General features: G+C 45.2%; 2 protein-coding genes across 2 annotated transcripts in view; one reads left to right on the top strand and one right to left on the bottom strand.

Annotated features, from left to right (window-relative positions):
• Window positions 1–5,732, bottom strand: part of NT5C2 (5'-nucleotidase, cytosolic II) — a 148,973-nt gene extending 143,241 nt beyond the window's left edge. The window contains exon 1 of the mRNA XM_078434796.2: window positions 5,644–5,732. The gene's annotated coding sequence lies outside the window, so the exon portion shown is untranslated. The remainder of the gene's footprint in view (window positions 1–5,643) is intronic.
• Window positions 5,702–18,452, top strand: INA (internexin neuronal intermediate filament protein alpha). Its single transcript, XM_060641612.3, has 3 exons — window positions 5,702–6,763; window positions 15,278–15,402; window positions 17,188–18,452. Exons 1-3 carry the CDS (start codon window positions 5,702–5,704, stop codon window positions 17,498–17,500), a joined length of 1,500 nt encoding a protein of 499 aa, XP_060497595.1. The 3' UTR covers window positions 17,501–18,452.
• The last annotated feature ends 1,015 nt before the right edge of the window (window positions 18,453–19,467 follow it).

The raw sequence follows: 19,467 nt of genomic DNA, 5'->3' as shown, positions 1-19,467 counted from the left end.
GAGCAGGGGATGAGGAGAGAGAGAACAGAGGATGCGAAGCAGGCTCAGTGCTGACAGCAGGGAGCCTGATGCAGGACTCGAACTCACAAACCATAAACCATGAGATCATGACCTGAGCTGAAGTCAGATGCTTAAATGACTGAGCCAGTTAGGTGCCCCAATAGTTGATTCCTTTCAATACTGACTAGTATCATATTGGACGGTTTGTTTATCTACTCACCCGTTAAAGGACATTTGGGTTGTCTTCTGTTTTTGTCTATTACCAAGAAAGCTGCTATGACCATTCATGTACAGATTTTTTTTTTTGTAGATTTTCATTTTTCTAGGCTAAATACTTAAGAGTGAGATTGCTGGGTCATATGGCAAATGTATGTTTAACTTTATAAGAAATTGCCAAAGTGTTTTCCAGAATGGGTGTACCATTTTACAATCCTACCAGTAACAGATAAGAGATCCAGCTACTTTAAATCCTTGCAAGCAGTTGGTATTGTCAGTATTATGTTTCAGCCACTCTAGTAGGTAGACAGTATATATCATTAGGGTTTTAATTTGCATTTTTCTAATGGCTAGTGATGTTGAACATATTTTCATATGCTTATTTGCCATCTGTATATTCCTTCGGTAAAATATCTGTTCAAATCTTTTGCCTATTTTCTAACTGGAATGTTTGTTTTCTTACTGTTGTGTTTAGAGTTCTGTATATATTATGGATACAAATCCTTTGTGGGATGTATGATTTGCACACATTTTCTCCCAGTCTATGGTTTGTCTTTTCTTCTCCTCCTTCTCCTTCCCCTCCCCCTCCTCCTCCTTCTTCTTCTTGTCTTTTCAACTTCTTAACAGGTCTTTTGCAGACAATTTTTTTTTTAATTTTGATGAAGTCAAATTTATTTATTTCTTTTATGGGTTGCACCCTTGGTGTCATGCCAAAGACTCTTCCCAAGTGGTTGTACAGGAAAGAATTTTCAACCATTTTTTTTCACCTCACATGTGTTTAGTACTGTGATAGATGCTGAGAGAGATTCATAAATACAGAAGGGCTTCCAGTTAAGTTTAGACAAGCACACAAATAATTAACAGCAGAAGATGGTAGGTAATTATAAGTCATGTGAATATTGTAAAGGCTATGGGGAGGAGGAGGAGAGTTTATGGGAGGGAAGGATCACTTTACATTCGAAATACCAGGGGAGGTGGCATTTGAGCCTTAAGGATATCAACAGTTGAAGCAGGGCCAGAGGAGGAAATACCAGGAAGAGAGAGGTACACAAGTGAAGGAACAGGGGTAAGACAGAAAAGTCAACATTACGGGTGCCTGGGTGGCTCAGTTGGTTAAGTGTCTGACTCTTGATTTCAGCTCAGGTTGTGATCTCACGGTTCGTGAGTTCAAGCCCTGCATCAGGCTCTACATTGACAGTGTAGAGCCTGCTTGAGATTCCTTCTCTCCCTCTCTCTCTGCCCCTCACCTGCTCTCTCTCCAAATAAATAAATAAACAAAAAAGAAAGAAAGAAAAGTCAACATTAACAAGTGGGCTGGGGTGGAGAGGCTAGAGGCCACTTTTAGATATACAGTACTTGAAAACCAGCAAGCATTCATGAGGGGATGTCCAACAGGCAGTTGGAGATGTGAGTTTAAATTTGGAAATTGGACGAGTGCCTGGGTGGCTCAGTTGGTTAAGCCTCTGACTTCTACTCAGGTCATGATCTCACGGTTCATGGGTTCAAGCCCCTCATCGAACTCTGTTGACAGCTCAGAGCCTGGAGCCTGCTTCAGATTCTGTGTCTCCCTCTCTCTCTGCCCTTCCCCTGCTTGCACACACTCTCTCTCTCTCTCTCTCAAAAATAAATAAACATTAAAAAAATAAAATTTTTAAAAAGTTGGAAATTGTAAATAAGAATTTGATAACCATCAGCATAGGTCAGGCCTTTTGTTATATGCCCCACAGCAACTTGTACTCTTCCTTCAGAGCACTTGTCACAATTATAACTAATAACTGTGTAATTAGTTGTTTAATCTCTATCTCTCTTGCTATATTTCCAGTCCCATGGAATAGAGTCCACATCTGCCCTATTCCTAGCACCTAGTCTAGTGCCTTGCACTCAGAAATATTTGCTGAATGAATAAAGAAGTTGATACTTCTAACAGCCATGATTTATTGAGCATGCACGTGGCAGTCATCGTATACCCACTTTGTGTATATAATCTCATTTAAACCTTGCAGAAGTCTCATGAGAGGCAGGTCAAGGCTTCTCAGAACCTCTTCTCTGGGGTAAGGCCCGAGAATCTGAATTTAAGTTCCCAGGGACTTCTAATGAGCAGTCAGGTTTGGAGACTACTCAGATAGTCTATATTCAGGTAGTCTTTATCTATATGACAGATAAAGAGGGGTGGCTGGGTGGCTCAGTCGGTTAAGCATCCGACTTTGGCTCAGATCATGATCTCACGGTTCGTGAGTTTGAGCCCTAGATTGGACTGTCTGCTGTCTGCACGTAGCCTGGTTTGGATCCTGTCTCCCTCTCCTCTCCCTCTACCCCTCCCCCACTTGTGTGCATTCTCTCTCTCTCTCTCTCTCTCTCTCAAAAATAAACATTAAACAAATTTTACAGATAAAGAAACTAAGTTCAGCAAATGACAGTGATTTATTCAAAGTCCGATGGCTAGAAAGAGCCATGATGCAAAGCTAGATCCCTTAGGGAGAGATTCTACCACAAGCCTCCCTTCCTCTACTAAAAAAGAGTTTATGAGGGAAAAGCAGAAAAGCAAAAACTGGGTCTTTGAAACCAAGGAGGGTAGTGAGCACTGCCAAATGCCACAGAGAGGCCACAGAGGATGTGGCATGAGGGAAAACCTGGGGATGACTAACCAATGTATCCACAGTGCCTGAGTCTGACATTATAGGAAGATGAAGACACAACCTCTACCTAGGGCAGGGCACTCCCTCAAGAAACCTGGCCAGCTGGAAGGAATTGTGGTTTGAGGCTCAGCCAAGAACACTTCTTGGTAATAGAGCTTTGTGCTAAAAATATTAAAGCCAAACATCTGGGCCTGTAGGGTGGTATGCCAAGAAAGGGGAGGTACTAGTCCCATGGGAGAATCTCAGTTTGGAATCTTAAGATAAGCTATTCAGAAATTACAAAACGCAGTCCACTCTATATTTTCCAGGCCACTACCCCTTTGTTGGATTATTAAGGCCTTTTGCCTTACTTCTGCATTGTGTGTGTTTTACCTTGGGAGTACTGTTTCCTTTGGAGGATGGAAAGAGAAAGAAAAATAAAACTCCAACCAGGACATTGCTGATTTTTAGTTATTCAGTCCCGAATAACATGGTTGAAATGAGATTGGAACTAGAACCCAGAAAGAAGTAAGATCTAATTATCTGTCGCATTTCTACTCAGTGACACTCATGCTGGCCCCCGGTACCACAATCAAGATTGGCTATTTTCTTTTTGCCAAGGAGCAGCCTAAAGGTCTGTGACAGGAAATGACAGTTTCCTGCAATCCCATTACTAGCCCCAATTCATATCCTGTTGATGGTAGATGCAAAGCAATGTCCCCTATTTGAAAGAGGACAATAATGACAAGAACCCCTTATACGCATACAGCTTACCAAGCACCTTCACATACATCAACTCAATCTTTCACAACCTTGGGGAGGTAGGTGTTGTTATCCCTACAGGCTTGGTAAGTGGCAGAAGCCACAATTCAAATCCATCACCTCGGATTCTTTGAATTACAACCCAGTCTGCTACTTTGTTACTGGTCAAAACTCTTCAGTAGCCCACTTAGCCTTATGCTGGCAGCAGGGAAATTAATGAGACTTCAAGAGCCTCATTGCTCTAAGAAGGAGAATTAGGTAGTGAGGAAAGAATGTATGTTTGCTTGCTAGTGACCTTGTGCAGAGTGCTGCAGCTGAGCCCGAAAATGGGGGTAAAAGCTACCCTGAAGAGTGGCCAGAAAGGAAGTAACCTATGCAAAAGTCCTGGCACAATGGTTAACAGAGAGTAATCATTCAGTTGTGTTAGCTAGCATTCTTCCATCCTTCCCCTCATCAGGCATTTCTGAACCCAATGAACACAGAATTCAGTGCAGGTCTCAGTCTGCGATGAGGAACCAGGGAGACAGGCTGTGGCAGAGCCTGACCATTTTCCATGACATCAAGCATAAAGCCAAGAAATATGTTTCAAAGTCCCAATGGACTCCCCTTCTCCCTTCCTTTAGTGGTCTGTCTCAGGTGATATTTCCACCCACAAAGTTAAAACTTATCCTAGAACTACATTCTTGAGATTCCAAACCAAGAAAGGCCTGCAGTCTGGAATTCTGGAGTTTACTAAAAAGTTCTTCTTACTTCCTCTCCTAAGCCATAACCACATCCTGAGACATACAATAAGCTAGAAGGTGAGTGCATACTACAGATCCTACACTGACTCCTCCCAGCCTTCATCTCTCCAGGTCCCATTCCTTGACTACCCCTCCTCCCATCCCACACCCTGTGCGATAAAGGAGGCCAGCCATGTGGCCAGCACCCTTCCCCACTCCTGGAGTTTAATGCTTGCAGAGACCTCTTTTGTCCAAGGAGAGATCCACACAGGAAAGGTCGCGGCTAAACCAGATGAGGATTTACATAGCCTGAAATCTCTAGCACCTACAGGGCTGGATAAGTAAAGTAAATGAATTAAGAAGTTGGGTGTTATTCAATGGAGAGTGGTGGGGACTGTGCTGAATCCATCTCCATCCAGAGATCCAGAGTGGGGATGGGCATACAGGATTCCCCCTAAAAACAAACAAACAAACAAACAAACAAACCCAATTCCGGGTGTAGGCAAGGAGGACAGGGTCAAGGGAAGCGACAGAGCTGTGTGGTCTGCGGGTGGAAAACCCGTTCATTTATACAAATGTCAGGGGCATTTCAGTTTTGCCCATTGCAGCCATCCCAGCTCTTTGACCTCCACTTCTTTCCGCTTCTATCCGCTTCTCGGGCCCATGTTCTTTATCTATCCGCCCCCCCCCCTCCCCGCCCTTCTCCGGGGGCGTCACAGGCATTCCGCCCAGCCACCTGCCCTGGGCGCTTCCGCGAGAGCTGCAGAGGAACGGCTGATGAGATGCTCTCTGACGTAGACCCACTCTACCCCTTGGGAACCCCGAGCTGGCTGAGGGAAGGGACAAAGCCTGAGGGAAGGGACAAAGTCCCCACTCTTAACTGGAAAAACAGTGCCTCACCCTCAGGAGCTCCTGGGTAGGGATGGGCTGGCGTCCGGGACACCTCCCAGAAAACCCTAACTCCGGGTGGGTTAAAGGGGGCAAGGAGAACAGGGTCAAGGGAAACGACAGAGCCGGGTGGTGTCCGGATGGGAAACCCCAGTCGTTTAGGCACCCCTCCGCTCAAGTCACTTCCAAACCACACAATTCTTGGGGAGGGGCGCTGCGGACAGGGAGCGGCTCCTACGCAAATCGCTTTGTCTCCGCGCCCTGGGTCCGCCTCGCGCGCAGCTGCAGTTGTCACTGCGCTTCCCCGCCCCCGCTCCTGAAGGCCCCCCTTCCTTCTCTCCGCCAGACCCGGAGCAGGAGCTCCGCCCACAACGCACCGCCCCAGCCCCGGCGCCTTAAAACCCGGTGCACACCGCCCAGCCGCGCCCCGTCTGGCGCACCTCTTCTCTCCTCTGGACCTTCAGCCGCAGCCGCTCTCCCGGCCCTGGTCCCAGCACCATGAGCTTCGGCTCGGAGCACTACCTGTGCGCCTCCTCCTACCGCAAGGTGTTTGGAGATGGCTCTCGCCTATCCTCGCGCCTCTCCAGCGCCGGTGGCGCGGGTAGCTTCCGCTCGCAGTCGCTGTCCCGCTGCAATGTCGCCTCCTCGGCCGCCTGCTCCTCGGCCTCGTCGCTCGGCCTGGGCCTAGCCTACCGCCGGGCCCCGGCATCCGACGGGCTGGACCTGAGTCAGGCGGCGGCGCGCACCAATGAGTACAAGATTATCCGCACCAACGAGAAGGAGCAGCTGCAGGGCCTCAACGACCGCTTCGCTGTGTTCATCGAGAAGGTGCACCAGCTGGAGACGCAGAACCGCGCGCTCGAGGCCGAACTGGCCGCGCTGCGACAGCGCCACGCCGAGCCGTCGCGCGTCGGCGAGCTCTTCCAGCGCGAGCTGCGCGACCTGCGCGCGCAGCTGGAGGAGGCGAGCTCGGCGCGCGCGCAGGCCCTGCTGGAGCGCGACGGGCTGGCCGAGGAGGTGCAGCGGCTTCGGGCGCGCTGCGAGGAGGAGAGCCGAGGGCGCGAAGGCGCGGAGCGCGCCCTGAAGGCGCAGCAGCGCGACGTGGACGGCGCCACGCTGGCCCGCCTGGACCTGGAGAAGAAGGTGGAGTCGCTGCTGGACGAGCTGGCCTTCGTGCGCCAGGTGCACGACGAGGAGGTGGCCGAGCTGCTGGCCACGCTGCAGGCGTCGTCGCAGGCCGCGGCCGAGGTGGACGTGGCTGTGGCCAAACCAGACCTGAGTTCGGCGCTGAGGGAGATCCGCGCCCAGTATGAGTCCCTGGCTGCAAAGAACCTCCAGTCAGCCGAGGAGTGGTACAAGTCCAAGTTTGCCAACCTGAACGAGCAGGCAGCGCGCAGCACCGAGGCCATCCGGGCAAGCCGTGAGGAGATTCACGAGTACCGGCGCCAGCTGCAGGCCCGCACCATCGAGATTGAAGGGCTGCGTGGGGCCAATGAGTCCCTGGAGAGGCAGATCCTGGAGCTGGAGGAGCGGCACAGTGCAGAGGTGGCTAGCTACCAGGTAAGAGCTGGAACGCTGCAAGGGGAGGGGGCGCCCTGTCCTCTCCCCCACCTACCTGCGCTTTCCCACACAACTGGAGCTCTAGGAACCGAGAGGAGGGGAGGGAAGGGAAGAGGAAGAGCTCCAACTGGAGGCAAACAAAGAGCCCTGGAGTCTATACCATTAATTCTAGAGTCCTGGCCACCCTCTGTCCCTGCCCGTCACGTCCCTGTCAGAGACCTTTTAGAAAAATCCCTTAAGTTTAAGTTTTTCAGAGTCCAAAAATCTAATTCATGCCTCCCTGTCCGCAAGTGGACATAAACACCCTGGCGATCTGAAGAACAGTCCCCCACCAAAAGTAGGAGTGAACCCAATGCAGGTGGGTTACAGCCTCTCATGGTTGACAGTGCTGTCTCAGCTGTCTGACTTGTTTGGTTGACTTTGAAAGGCTTTCTTTCTGTGCGCCCCGGGATTGATATTTATGGATTATGGTCTGCCCTAGAGAGAATGCTGGACTGAACTGGGAAGGGTTCTATCCCATTTTCTTGACTTTTGCCTTCAAAAGAGTCTAGAGATTGGGAGCCAAGGAGCTGGGTGATTGGGCTAGTCACAACTGCTCTGCTCTGCCCCCTGTTCCCCTTCCCCCCACCGCACACAGGCGCACACACACGCGCACACACACAGTTTCCTTGTGGACCTACGGATATTTCTGCTAAAGAAAGCTTTAAACCGCTTAGCAAATGGGAATGGTCAGGGGCGCTGTCCTCGGTGCTGATCTAGAGTTCTTTCCATCTCAGAAATGATGTCTCTCTCGTCTCATGTCCCAGTTATGACTCTCTAGGCAATTAAGTGCTTTGGGCTTTTTTTTTTTTTTTTTTTCCTATCTGCAACACCATCACATCAGTCCTAGCTACCTGCAATCAAAGGTCACCTCGTGGACAGCATCAATTTTCACTGTCATGGATGGCTTAGCACTTAACAAAAAACGCTTAATGTGCTCAGCAGCAGTGAGGTCTCACTTGAAAATTCACATCTCCTTAATAATTTTCCAACCTAAATGCATGTGGTAAATCACAGAGATGGATGGTCCTATCTTTGTTATAGGCCGCTTATTTTTTCCATCTTTGCGTGTCCTCTAAGCTCCTGTGAAGGTATTGACTGGATCTTTCTTCCTTTTTGTCTCCAAACAAAGGCGACTGCATCTTCGGTTCTACTATATAGGACATTCTGGGCTTATAACCACAGAGGGTACAGAGGCAAGGGAAATAAAGGAATCTAAATAGTGTGATTCAATTTCAAGGTACAATAAAAGCTCCATTGGGTAGAATGGTAATAATTCAGAAATTTTCAATAATTCATTCTAGCAAAGATTGAAGCTTACATTTGATGAAATTAACAGGGTTTGGGAACATTAATAAAATAGAACCAAGAAAGGAGGGAAATCTTGAAAGTACTATGTTAGTCTACAGCTAAAGAATTATTATCGGTGTGCAAGTATATGTTTGTTGTTCATTATAAACTACCCCCGTTACTTAAGGAAGAAAGCTTGCTTGGACCATTTGTTTTGGTTCATTTGGAATTATAGCACAATTCAAGTAAATACTTCTGTTCTGCTTCAAAAGCTGTAACTTGAATGTTTCAGTATATGGCCTAGCCCCTGCATGGCCTGAATTAATTACATTTAGTTAATTGAGACTTCATGTGTTCTAGAAGCGTCAAAAGATGAGGTAGGTGGTCTTCTGAAGGGCTAGCCCGGTATTTCTACAAAAAGAATAACTTATCTACAACTGCAACTGTCATCTAAATTGGGCTTTGCCATGCCCTCTGTTTGTTTGGTATAGCCCTACATTCTAAGCGGTAGTGACAGTACTGTCTGACTTGTTTTGTTTGCTTTAAAAGGCTTTCAGTGTTAGACAATAGTAGGGTCATCCAGATACAGTCTACAGGAAACAAGCAAACTAACAAAACAACAGAAACTGCGGCATCTGCAGCTCTGCAGTGCTGCCCCCATCAGCTTGAGCCATCAAAGCTTCAGTGGACCTGCTGGTGGAGTGGAAGAGGAGATGAGACAACGGAAAGCTATTTCCTACCCCTTGGGACTTCAGGCTGAAGTCCTGTGAGGGGCTCACATCCTCACCTGCTGATCCTGAAGGCCTGAAGTCACAGGGGTGTCCTCTGGCTGTTTTCTCAACAATTCTGGCAGTGCTAAGATGAAAAGCCTCCTTCTCCACAATGAGATTCAGCCATTGTTTTCTTGCCCTCTCACCCCTCCCTACTCCCTTTTCACTGCAGTAATGGGAGGCGGTTCTCTTTCTTCTGCTTCAAAGATGAGTGATAGACCCATTTTCCCTTGCAAGATTGCCACCCTCTTAAGAGGCAGAGGAAGGCCCCATTAAAGTCACATTTTCCATGCCTGGAATGCTGACAGCCTATTCAAGGAGGAAAAGCTTATTACACTTTTGAAAGGGTAAAGAATGATTCAAGGTGACATGGTAAGTACACAATGACATATGAGAGTCCAAATCAGGTGACAGGAGAAATTATGAAGAGCTAGGACCGTTGTCTTCAAAATCCAAATGTAGCCACCCTCCAGCTGAACCCTTTTCCATCTCTGACCCAGGGCGAAGCTGGTTCCTGCACAGCTGCTTCATCACCATTAGAGGCCCTGTTCTGCCAAAGACATCTAAGGATATTTTTTCAGGATACCGGTGGCCTTGGCCCTGTATTATGGTCTTGGAAAGCCAAAGCTTTCCTTGAAAGACCTTGCTGAACAATCAAGCTCACCATTAGTTAATGCTCCCCAGGGAGATGAGCCAAGTCTGCCCTCTTCTCTCCAGTATGAGATTGGAATATAACCTAATGAAATAGCAAGAAGGGGCTGGCCCCTTAGAGATTGGGGTAACAGTGGCTGATAGATAAGTCTATGGCTCAATAGATTTATCTCTGAAATTAGAATTCAAAAGAAACTACATTTGGTCCTTTTTTTTTTTTTAGTTCTTCCATGTGTTTTTGGTTTGGTTTGGTTTTTGCCCCTCTCTGCCTTACTGTATTGTTGTCACCAGGGCCACCTTGATTGCTCCCTCACAGAAATAAATTTAAACTAGTAGTTCCTAAACCCATTGATCCACCAAGGTCACTTGGGGGCTTAACAAAAAGATTCTGAGGCCTACCCCTACTCCCAACTGGATTCAGTTGTTCACAGGTGGGGTCCAGGAAAATATGCAATTTCAGTAAAAGCGCTGCATTCTATTGTTCCTCAGACTGATTTGGAGGTGTGCTGACCTAAACCGCATTTCACAATATACACTAGCTCATAATATGCAAGATTTTAAAGTATGGTGGGGTGGGGGGTGGGGGGAGAAAGCAAAGACAGGAAGGAGAATAAGGCATATGGGTGGTCCACATATAAAAATCCCCTCTCCCCACCCAGTAATTCTTAATGAACTCTTTTATTCAAACTGTGCTATGTTCACTACTGCTCACCTTGCTGAGGGCTGCTAAAAGTGATGAAACCCATAGCACTGTTTGTGGTTCCTTTTCTCCCGTGCAGATGCTTGTGTGGCCATTTCTTTCTCTTACTCCTGATCTGCATCCTTCCAGGCCTTGGGAAGATGCTCAGCACTTGTCTTAGCTATTACTCCAGGAGAGACCCCAGCTGGAACTGGGAGTGCCTCTCTGCCATTCCCTCAGGCTAAGCCAGCAGCAGCTGCGTGGTTGGGGGAGGGGGCAGACTGCAGCGCTCTGCTCAGTTTTCCAGCTGGAGGCCATCTTTGGCAGGGCTTTTGAAGGGCAATGCAAGACAGCCTGGTGTGGGGGAAGAGAGCACAAACAAAGGGACTAGACATTGAAGAGCAATGGTCAGCAGTCAGCCCAATTCCTTCTGAAAGGAGCCAAGTTGTGCTTTTTGTCTACTCTGATCCATAAAATAAATGTATGAAATGTATAACATAAAAATTCAAGGAAATCTCCTCTATCTAGAACTCAACTCCCAACAACCTCTTATTCAGCAAACACAGCTCTGAAGCAAACAAACAAAAACAGGACCACATTGGGGCACCTGTGTGGCTCAGTCAGTTGAGCATCTGACTCTTGGGGTTTTGGCTCGGGTCATGATCTCACGGTTCGAGGGTTTGAGGCCTGCGTTGGGCTCCGCGCTGACAGTGTGGAGCCTGCTTGGGATTCTCTCTCTTTCCCTCTCTCTCTGCCCCTCTCCCCCTCTCTCCCACTCTCTCAAAATAAATAAATAAACTTAGAAAAAGAAAAAAGAAAAGAAAAAGGACCTTACTAACCCCCTGATGAGACAAAACATCTAACCTCAAATCACATATTGGTAAGCTGATCCCCTCTGGTGCCCCTCACTTACTCATTCTTACTTTACATGGTTCTAAAGCACTTTGTCATTTGAATTTCAAGCCTGCTGCAAGATAGAGAAGAGGGACCAATGGAGTCAGTCATCATCAAGGACAAGTAGCATTAGTTTCACTTTCAGAGCAAAGAAAACCAATAAGTAACAAGCACTAATGCAAACACTGGTCTTTGGGGCCATTTAGGATACAAATAACCTGATATACCTCAGCTGACCTAGAAGATAAAAGACATCATAGAACTATAGAAAAATAATTGATCATTATCACAACCCATGGTTGCTAAGAAAGGTTGCATTATGTTTATGTCCTAATTAAGAATGGTACAAGTGGGGTGCTTGGCTGGCTTGGTTGGTAGAGAGTGGAGCTCTTTTAATTTATTTATGTATTCATTCATTCATTCATTCATTTATTCATTTATTTATTTTTGGGAGAGTGCAAGACGGGGACAGAAGATCCCAAGCGGGTCCATGCTGAAAGGCAAACTGGCAAGATCATCACCTGAGCTCAACTGACTGAGCCACCCAGGTACCCCAGAGTGTGCAGCTCTTGATCTTGGGGTTGTGAGTTTGAGCCCTGTATTGGAGGTAGAGATTACTTTAAAAAATAAAATCTTTAGGGGTTCCCCGGGTGGCTTAGTCGGTTGAGTATCTGACTTCGGCTCAGGTCATGATCTCGCGGTTCGTGGGTTCCAGCCTCAAGTTGGGCTCTGTGCTGACAGCTGAGAGCCTGCACCTGCTTCAGATTCTGTGTCTCCCTTTCTTTCTTCCCCTCCCCCACTCATGCTCTGTCTCTCCCTGTCTCTCAAAAATGAATAAACGTTAAAAAAGAAATTTAAAAAATAAATAAAATAAAAACTTTTAAAAAATGGTAGAAGCCACTTTAGAAAGGTCTTTGTTCAAAATTTTTTTTTTTTAAATCTGGTGCTTTAAGGAATATGCCTTCAACTATCTAATATTAAAGTTTTATTATATATTGCTTTCCTTAGTGATCCAAGGGGTTGTAGGGAGGACACATGATTAATCTGTCCATTTGATTAAAAAGGGTATAGAGTCACATGGTATGATATTAACAGTAATAAAAATCATTAGCAATTACTGAGCAATTTCTATGTGACAAGTGCTGTTCTAATGCCTGTTATCTAATTTAACAGATAATAGACTCATATAGTAACGTGAGGTCCCTTAAGCTGGAATCCTAACTTGAGGATCTCAGTATATCTCAGGAAAGAATAAACATTATAATTTTCCATATGTAGAAATGAAAGTTTTGAAGAAACTAAAATATAGAAAACTGACTGAGGTATGTTGGGTATTTGTGGCAGGGCAAGAAATACAACCCAAATATCCTGATGAAATCCTCCACTTTTCCTCAAATTTCATTTCTCCTGCTACTTCGCGTGATGAAAAGCCTCCTCCCCTTTCCCCTTTTCCCCTTTACCATGGTAGTGTTGCCTCTCTTACCCCCAATGCTTCACTAGCAGACTTGTTTGTAGATTAGTTTAAACTCTGGTAACAGCCATCAAGTAAAATTTTTGGTAAAAACCATTTTAAGCCCTTATGATATCTTAACACACTTTGGAATATTCCCATCGCTGTCCGTGTAATATGTATTTTCCCTACTGCTTGTCATTCCCTGCTCTGTACCCCTCAGTTAATTGAGTCTCTCTTTCGCGGTATTCCTGTCAATATTTATAGAACAGGTAGGTGGTATGAGTTTTCATTCTTTCTGCAGTCTCCTGATTTGGAAGTCTGCACCCCCTGATGTTATCAGCACTGCCTTCACCACCACTTTATCCTTCCCACACGGGAAGTTATGAGGGCCCCTCACCACTTACTTCTTGAGACTTCTGATGTTTATTTGCATCACTCATTCACAAAAGTTACTCTAAATTGCTGTGTTCTTTACGTTGACAAAGCTGCAACTGAATTATATGGGTTATTAGCTCACATCTTTTCAGGTCATAGGAAAAGTGCTTGTGTAGCACCGTTCATTCATTTAACAGTTATTCATTGAGCGTCTCAGTGTGCATTGTGCTAGGATCTGGGCTGCCGGGGGTGAACTAAACAGAAACAGCCCCTGTTTCCATGTAAATTACATTTGATTTGAGTGATCTGCCTTCTAGGGGACATTTAGCAATGTCTAGAGACATTGTTGGTTATCCCCACTGGGAGGGAGGGGGTGTGCTACTAGTGGAGGTCAGGGATGCTGCCAAACACCCTACAATGCACAGGACAACCTCCCACAGCAAAGAATTATCCAGCCCAAAGTGTCAATAGTTCCCAGGTTGAAAAACCATGAGATAAAGGAAGGTGACAGAAAATAAATGAACAAGAAAATTTCAGATAATGACAAGAGCCAAGAGCAGAGTGGCCACTTTCAAGTATGTGCTTTCTTGTAATTTGTCCTCTCACTGGAGTTGCCTTTTTCTCATTTGCACAAAGCCCCTGCCCAGGCTAGCTACTGGCCTGGCTTGAGGTAAAATACCGTGCTAGATCAGTGTGGAAAGGGTACCTCCATTAGACACAAAGGAAGACCTATCTGAGCAGAGGGCGTTTGAACTGAAGCTTTGATGACACAGAGTTGGCCACGGAAGACCCACTACAGAGCATTCCAAATAGAGGAAATAGCTAGCCTACAGGGCCTGGGACAGCAATGAACTTAGTAAGTTCATTGGTAAGTTTAAGGAGCAAAAAAGGCCAAGGTAGCTGAAACACTTTGAGCAAGGGGAATAGTATAGACCATGCCGAGGAGTTTGGACTTTATTCTAAAGCTCTTAGAAGGTTTCAAGAAAGTAAGCAACAAAATCTGCTGTGTTTTGAAAAGATCCTCTGGGGGCACCTGGGTGGCTCAGTCGGTTAAGCATCCAACTTTGTTTGGCTCATGTCATGATCTCATGGTTTGTGAGTTCAAGCCCCGTGTCGGGTTCTGCACTGACAGTGTGGAGCCTGCTTGAGATTTTCTCTGTCCCCCCTCTCTCTGCCCCTCCCCCACTCACTCTTGCTCACTCTTCAAAATAAACAAAGGAAAAAACTTAAATAAAAATAAATAAATTGTTGGGGCGCCTGGGTGGCTCAGTCGGGTTAAGTATCTGACTTTGGCTCAGGTCATTATCTCCCATCGTGAGTTTGAGCCCTGAGTCGAGCTCTGTGCTGACAGCTCAGAGCCTGGAGATTGCTTCAGATTCTGGGTCTCCCTCTCTCAATCCCCTCCCCCACTTGTGCTCTGTCTGTCTCTCTCAAAAGTGAATAAATGTTAAAAAAAAATTTTTTGGAATAAATAAATCATTAAAAAAAAAATCCTCTGGCTGCTCAAGAATCAAAACTTTAAAGCTAGTTTTCTTCCGTGCCTGGGTTTGCACCTGAGAGAATTTGGAGCAAAGCTATTACATGAACCTAGTTAGTTTTGTTTTAAATATATAATTTAAATCTGTCATTTGTATTAAAACAATTCTATGGAGTCTTTCTGCTTCCTCCTTATGTATTGTGTAAAATGCTTTCAGTAAGATGATTGAGTAGCAGACTTCCAGGAAACTATCAAAATGAATGGAGGCAGAGAAGACTTGCCATCCTCTGTGCTTTTCACAGTTGGAATTTTCTGAGTCTAAGCTTCTAACCTGAGGCTTTGGGTTTTGGAAAAGACATGCAACGATGGAGTTATTCAGCAGCAATACAACAAACAAAGGAGGGATGATAAGTAAGTTAGAGAGAGGGGGCCACCTGGGTGGCTCAGTTGGTTAAGTGTTCGACTTCAGCTAGGGTCATGATCTCATGGCTTGTGAGTTTGAGCCCTGCATCAGGCTCTCCGCTGTCAGCACAGAGCCTGCTTCGGATCCTCTGTCCCCCTCTCTCTTTGCCCTTCCCCCACTAGCATTCTTTCTCTCTCTCAAAAATAAATAAACATTTAAAAAAGAGAAAATATCTCTCCGATGTTCAATCAAGAACCATATGCTCTGCAGTAGAAGTGCCCAACCCTGACCATGCACCCAAATCATCCAACCTTTATGAAAAAATGCAGTTCCTGGAACCCCACCCCAGAACAAATGAGTCAGAATCTGGGCCGGGGGACAGGCCTAGATTTTTAATGTGGAGTCAGGATTGAGAATCCTTGCTTTGTGTAAATCTTACTGAATTTCAGCTGGCTCAAATATGTTGGATATATCACTTTTCAGGATAGCATCGGGCAGCTGGAGAATGATCTGAGGAACACCAAGAGTGAGATGGCTCGCCACCTTCGGGAATACCAGGACTTGCTCAATGTCAAAATGGCTCTTGATATTGAGATTGCCGCTTACAGGTATTTCAGAGGGGATGCTCACCCAACCAGGCCCAGTCATCTGGGGCAACACTACCCCAATAAGTGGATAAAGTGGTTTCAGTCTCTCTGATTTCTGATGGGTGAGGGGGGATGAGGAAAGAAAGACATCACTGGCCCTGTGCAGGTGAGCTGACCCCTCTGTCCTTCAACTTGTTTATATCTCAGCTCCACCTTACTAGTCCTGGAGTAGTCTACCTACCTCTGCTAGGATTTAAGGAAATAACGTGAGTATCCAGAGGTTGACATAAAATCCACCAGACTGTGGGACACCTGGGTGGCTCAGTCGGTTAAGCGTCCAACTTCGGCTCAGGTCATGATCTTGTGGTTTATGAGTTCAAGCCCCACGTTGGGATCCTTGCTGACAGCTCGGAGTCTGGAGCCTACTTAGGATTCTGTGTCTCCCTCTCTCTCTGCCCCTCCCCTGCTTGTGCTCTGTCTCTGTCTCTGTCTCTGTCTCTCTCTCAAAAATAAAATAAACATTAAAAAAAAGATTAAAAGAAAAAATCCACCAGACTCTAACTTTTAAAAATAGGGTTTATACGATATAGAACATCCTAATATGTGAGGTATCCCCCTGGATTTCTACTCAAACAACGTTTGAGTGAACCTTTAAAAAAAAGTAGTAACAGCAGCTACTATTTTTGGAATGACTACTATGTGCCAGGCACTATATTAGATACTATATTTAAATTATCTAGTCATATTATTTCCATTTTGCAGATGAGGAAACTTGAACCACAGACTGACGGTGTAACTTATTCTAAGTCATAGTGCTGGTAAATGAAAGAGTTCAGCTTCAACCCAGATCTGAGAGATTTTTTTTTTCTTTTACACTATGTATACTACTCCAAAACAAAACTCCAAGAGTATTTGATAGTGTCTTGAGTTTCTTTTTTTTTTAAGTTTATTTATTTATTTTGAGAGAGACAGAGTGCAAGTGTGGGAGGAGCAGAGAGAGAGAGAGAGAGAGGGAGAGAGAGAGAAAGAATCCCAAGCAGGCTCTGCATGGTCAGCGTGAAGCCCCACGTGGGGCTTGAACCCATGAAGCCGTGAGATCATGACCGGAGCCAAAACCAAGAGTCAGATGCTTAACTGACTGAGCCACCCAGGTGCTCTTGAGTTTCTGATTTTAAAGAAAAGGTCATAAAAATTATTAGAGTTATGAGAAACAAAGTATTGGGGCCACACTTATGATGCTGGTTAGGCGAGGCTGAGAAAAAGTCTGGTATCTGAAACAGTTTCATTTACTGGTTTTTGTGTTGTTGGTCCCATTCCCTTTGTACGTTGAAAAAAGTACAAATCTCAAGTTCAGGCTGAATTAGGCAGTTCTTTCCTCCTTTGTGGACTTCGCACCTCCTTATCCCTATTGCATTTAAGGTTTTAAATAGTAACATTACTTCTAGCTTTGTAGACTCTTAAATGCCAAAAGTGGGTGTGATGAGGCCAAGGAGAATTGTACAAAAATTCCTTTTTGAACATATTTGTGAATAGGATAGGTTTCCCTTTGACAGTGCCTTAAACACAGCTGGTGCTGAAGATGTGAGAGTGTGCATGTGTGCGTGTACCTGGATAACTCCAAGTTAAACTTGGATAAACTCCAAGTCTTTGAGCCTTGGCATTCAATATTTATTGGTCTCAATCTCATGAAGAAACTGAAGAGTCTTATGGAATCTTTCTAAAATGAATAGCAGCTGGAGGGTTAAGTTCTTCTCAAAAAAAGTTGCAAGTTGACTTCCTAAGAATGTTTCTCTGTTGGATTTACAGGAAACTGCTGGAAGGCGAAGAGACACGTTTTAGCACCAGTGGATTAAGCATTTCAGGGCTGAATCCACCTCCCAATCCGGGTTATCTGCTCCCACCTAGAATCCTCAGTTCTACAACCTCCAAAGTCTCATCCACTGGGCTGTCTCTTAAGAAAGAGGAGGAGGAGGAGGAAGAGGTTTCTAAGGTGGCCTCTAAGAAAACCTCCCAGATAGGAGAAAGTTTTGAAGAAATACTGGAGGAGACGGTCATATCTACTAAGAAAACCGAGAAATCGAATATAGAAGAAAGTACCACTTCAAGCCAAAAAATTTAATTCTGTTGCTTTAATAAGGTTAATGCTTAAGAGGGGATAATATGCATTTGACTTGTTAAAGAGCCTATTCCTGAACCAAAACACCTGTCACCACTATAAAATGTCTTCAAGGCTTCAGTCTCCTATTTAGCATTGAATCTTTACTTTCTCTAATAAGAAAAGCACCCCTTAGGTTGGAGCAAGCTGCAGTCCTAGCACAACCACAGAGGAGTTATCTAAGAATTCCGCTTTCTCACCTAAAGCTCAGGCTTCACAGCATTAGATGATTCAGGTACAGAGGAAGTACAAATCAAGGTGCTAAATCTGTGATCATCGTCATTTGCTGTGAATTGAAATTAAAACCTGTATTTGCTCGCTATACCCAGACATTATCCCGCTATATAGTCTCACTCTAGGTACATAAAACATAAGATCACTGCCAAAGGTAAACCAATGGTCCACATCCAACACCATTCTGACAAAACTGCTTCACAAGTGATAGGTGTTTGTTTAACGGACACTTCCTCCCACCTCTCATAATTCCTTGTATCCTTTCTTCCATTCAGGAAAAAAAAAAGAGGCTAGTGTAGTATTCTTCCCCCTTAAACACATTTAGGTTCTTCTCAAAAGAACTTACCCCCTTTAGCTCTCTCTGTTCAATGGGTAAAATTAGATGCATGTTGACCATTTCTGTGATTCGTGGAATGACTTCTCCCTACCCATTTCATGTCCTTCCAATTCTGTAAGGAAAAAAGAAAAAAGAAAAAAAAAGCAGTGATAAGTTTTAAGGGTCACCCCAACAAATACAATAATGAAAGGAGTCCCTAGATTTTAGGCTTTCAGCTTATTCAAATCCATTTAATTAGGGGGAAAAAAAGTACTTTATTCTGAATGTAGCTGTTCACTTTAACTTTAGAAACACACTAATAGTGTCCCAAGCTGTGATTAAGCTGACCTTAGATTTAGTAGTATAGGCTAGAAGAGGTGAGTATTTGTGTGGATGGGAAAAGCCAAGGTCTCATTGCTCTGTGTCAGTTCGTTTGTGGTGATCTAGAATTAGCTCTTTCGTACCCTGACCCTTAGAACCCACTTATCCCCTTTTCCACAGTCTAGGTCCTAACAAGGCCTTGCTTTTACTCTCCTATGCCTTTTAAGAGTGCTAAGTGTAATTATATTATCCCCAGAAACAATGCTACTGCCCAAAAGTAAAAGAAGTCACCTCTGGTCAATCAACACCACCGGCAAACATGAAAAAGAAATCTTTCTCTTGTCTTAATAAAAGAGTCCTGCCCAACAGTTTTCCCATTGCTGCATGGTTGGTGGGGTCTCCCTTCCCTACTGGAGAGGCAGCGACGCCCAGACTGGAGAAGGGGTACATATGCTCCTACTCACGTGCTAGGAAGTACATTCTGGAGAGTCAGCTTTTCATCTGCCCAACTGTGTAGCAGCCGCATTGCCCAGTCTTCCACGTACATGTGCCAAGTTTGACGTCAGGTTAATTCTCTGTCTGCATTCACTTCCACCAGACCTAAAGAGTTGCCAGGTCTCTGTCACACATCTCCATTCACAACAGGGCGTGATGCTTTTACTAAACTTTCTTATCCTAGGACCTGCTGCAATGGTTCAAGGAACCGGAAAGATGCTTTCTCTTCTTCCTTTCCCTCACTCCATCCCTGTCTTTACTCCTCAGACTTCCTGTAAAACATTAGTAAGATAAGAATTAAAAGTCACACGAATCCCACCAACATAACTTGTGTTCTGTGGTTTTTGCTATTTCAGTTGAGAGAAGCACTGTTTTGGTTCAATGAGACAACTGTACCCCCAAATAATTTGGAAATTATTTATGCTTTGTTCCTCGCATCTACATTTAGGGCTGTTTTTCCCCCTGCCCAAGCCTTGGGGCTATATAGTCTGCATGTGTTTCACACTGGCTGAAACACGTAATGCGCTAAATGGACAGTTTATGGCAGGGAGTGGAGGAATCAAAT

Source organism: Panthera onca, chromosome D2 (genome assembly GCF_046562875.1).
Source record: "Panthera onca isolate mPanOnc1 chromosome D2, mPanOnc1 haplotype 2, whole genome shotgun sequence".
In the NCBI taxonomy this organism is placed as follows: domain Eukaryota; kingdom Metazoa; phylum Chordata; class Mammalia; order Carnivora; family Felidae; genus Panthera; species Panthera onca.
Note: the sequence above shows the minus strand (reverse complement) of the source record. Positions and strands in the feature narration are given on the sequence as shown.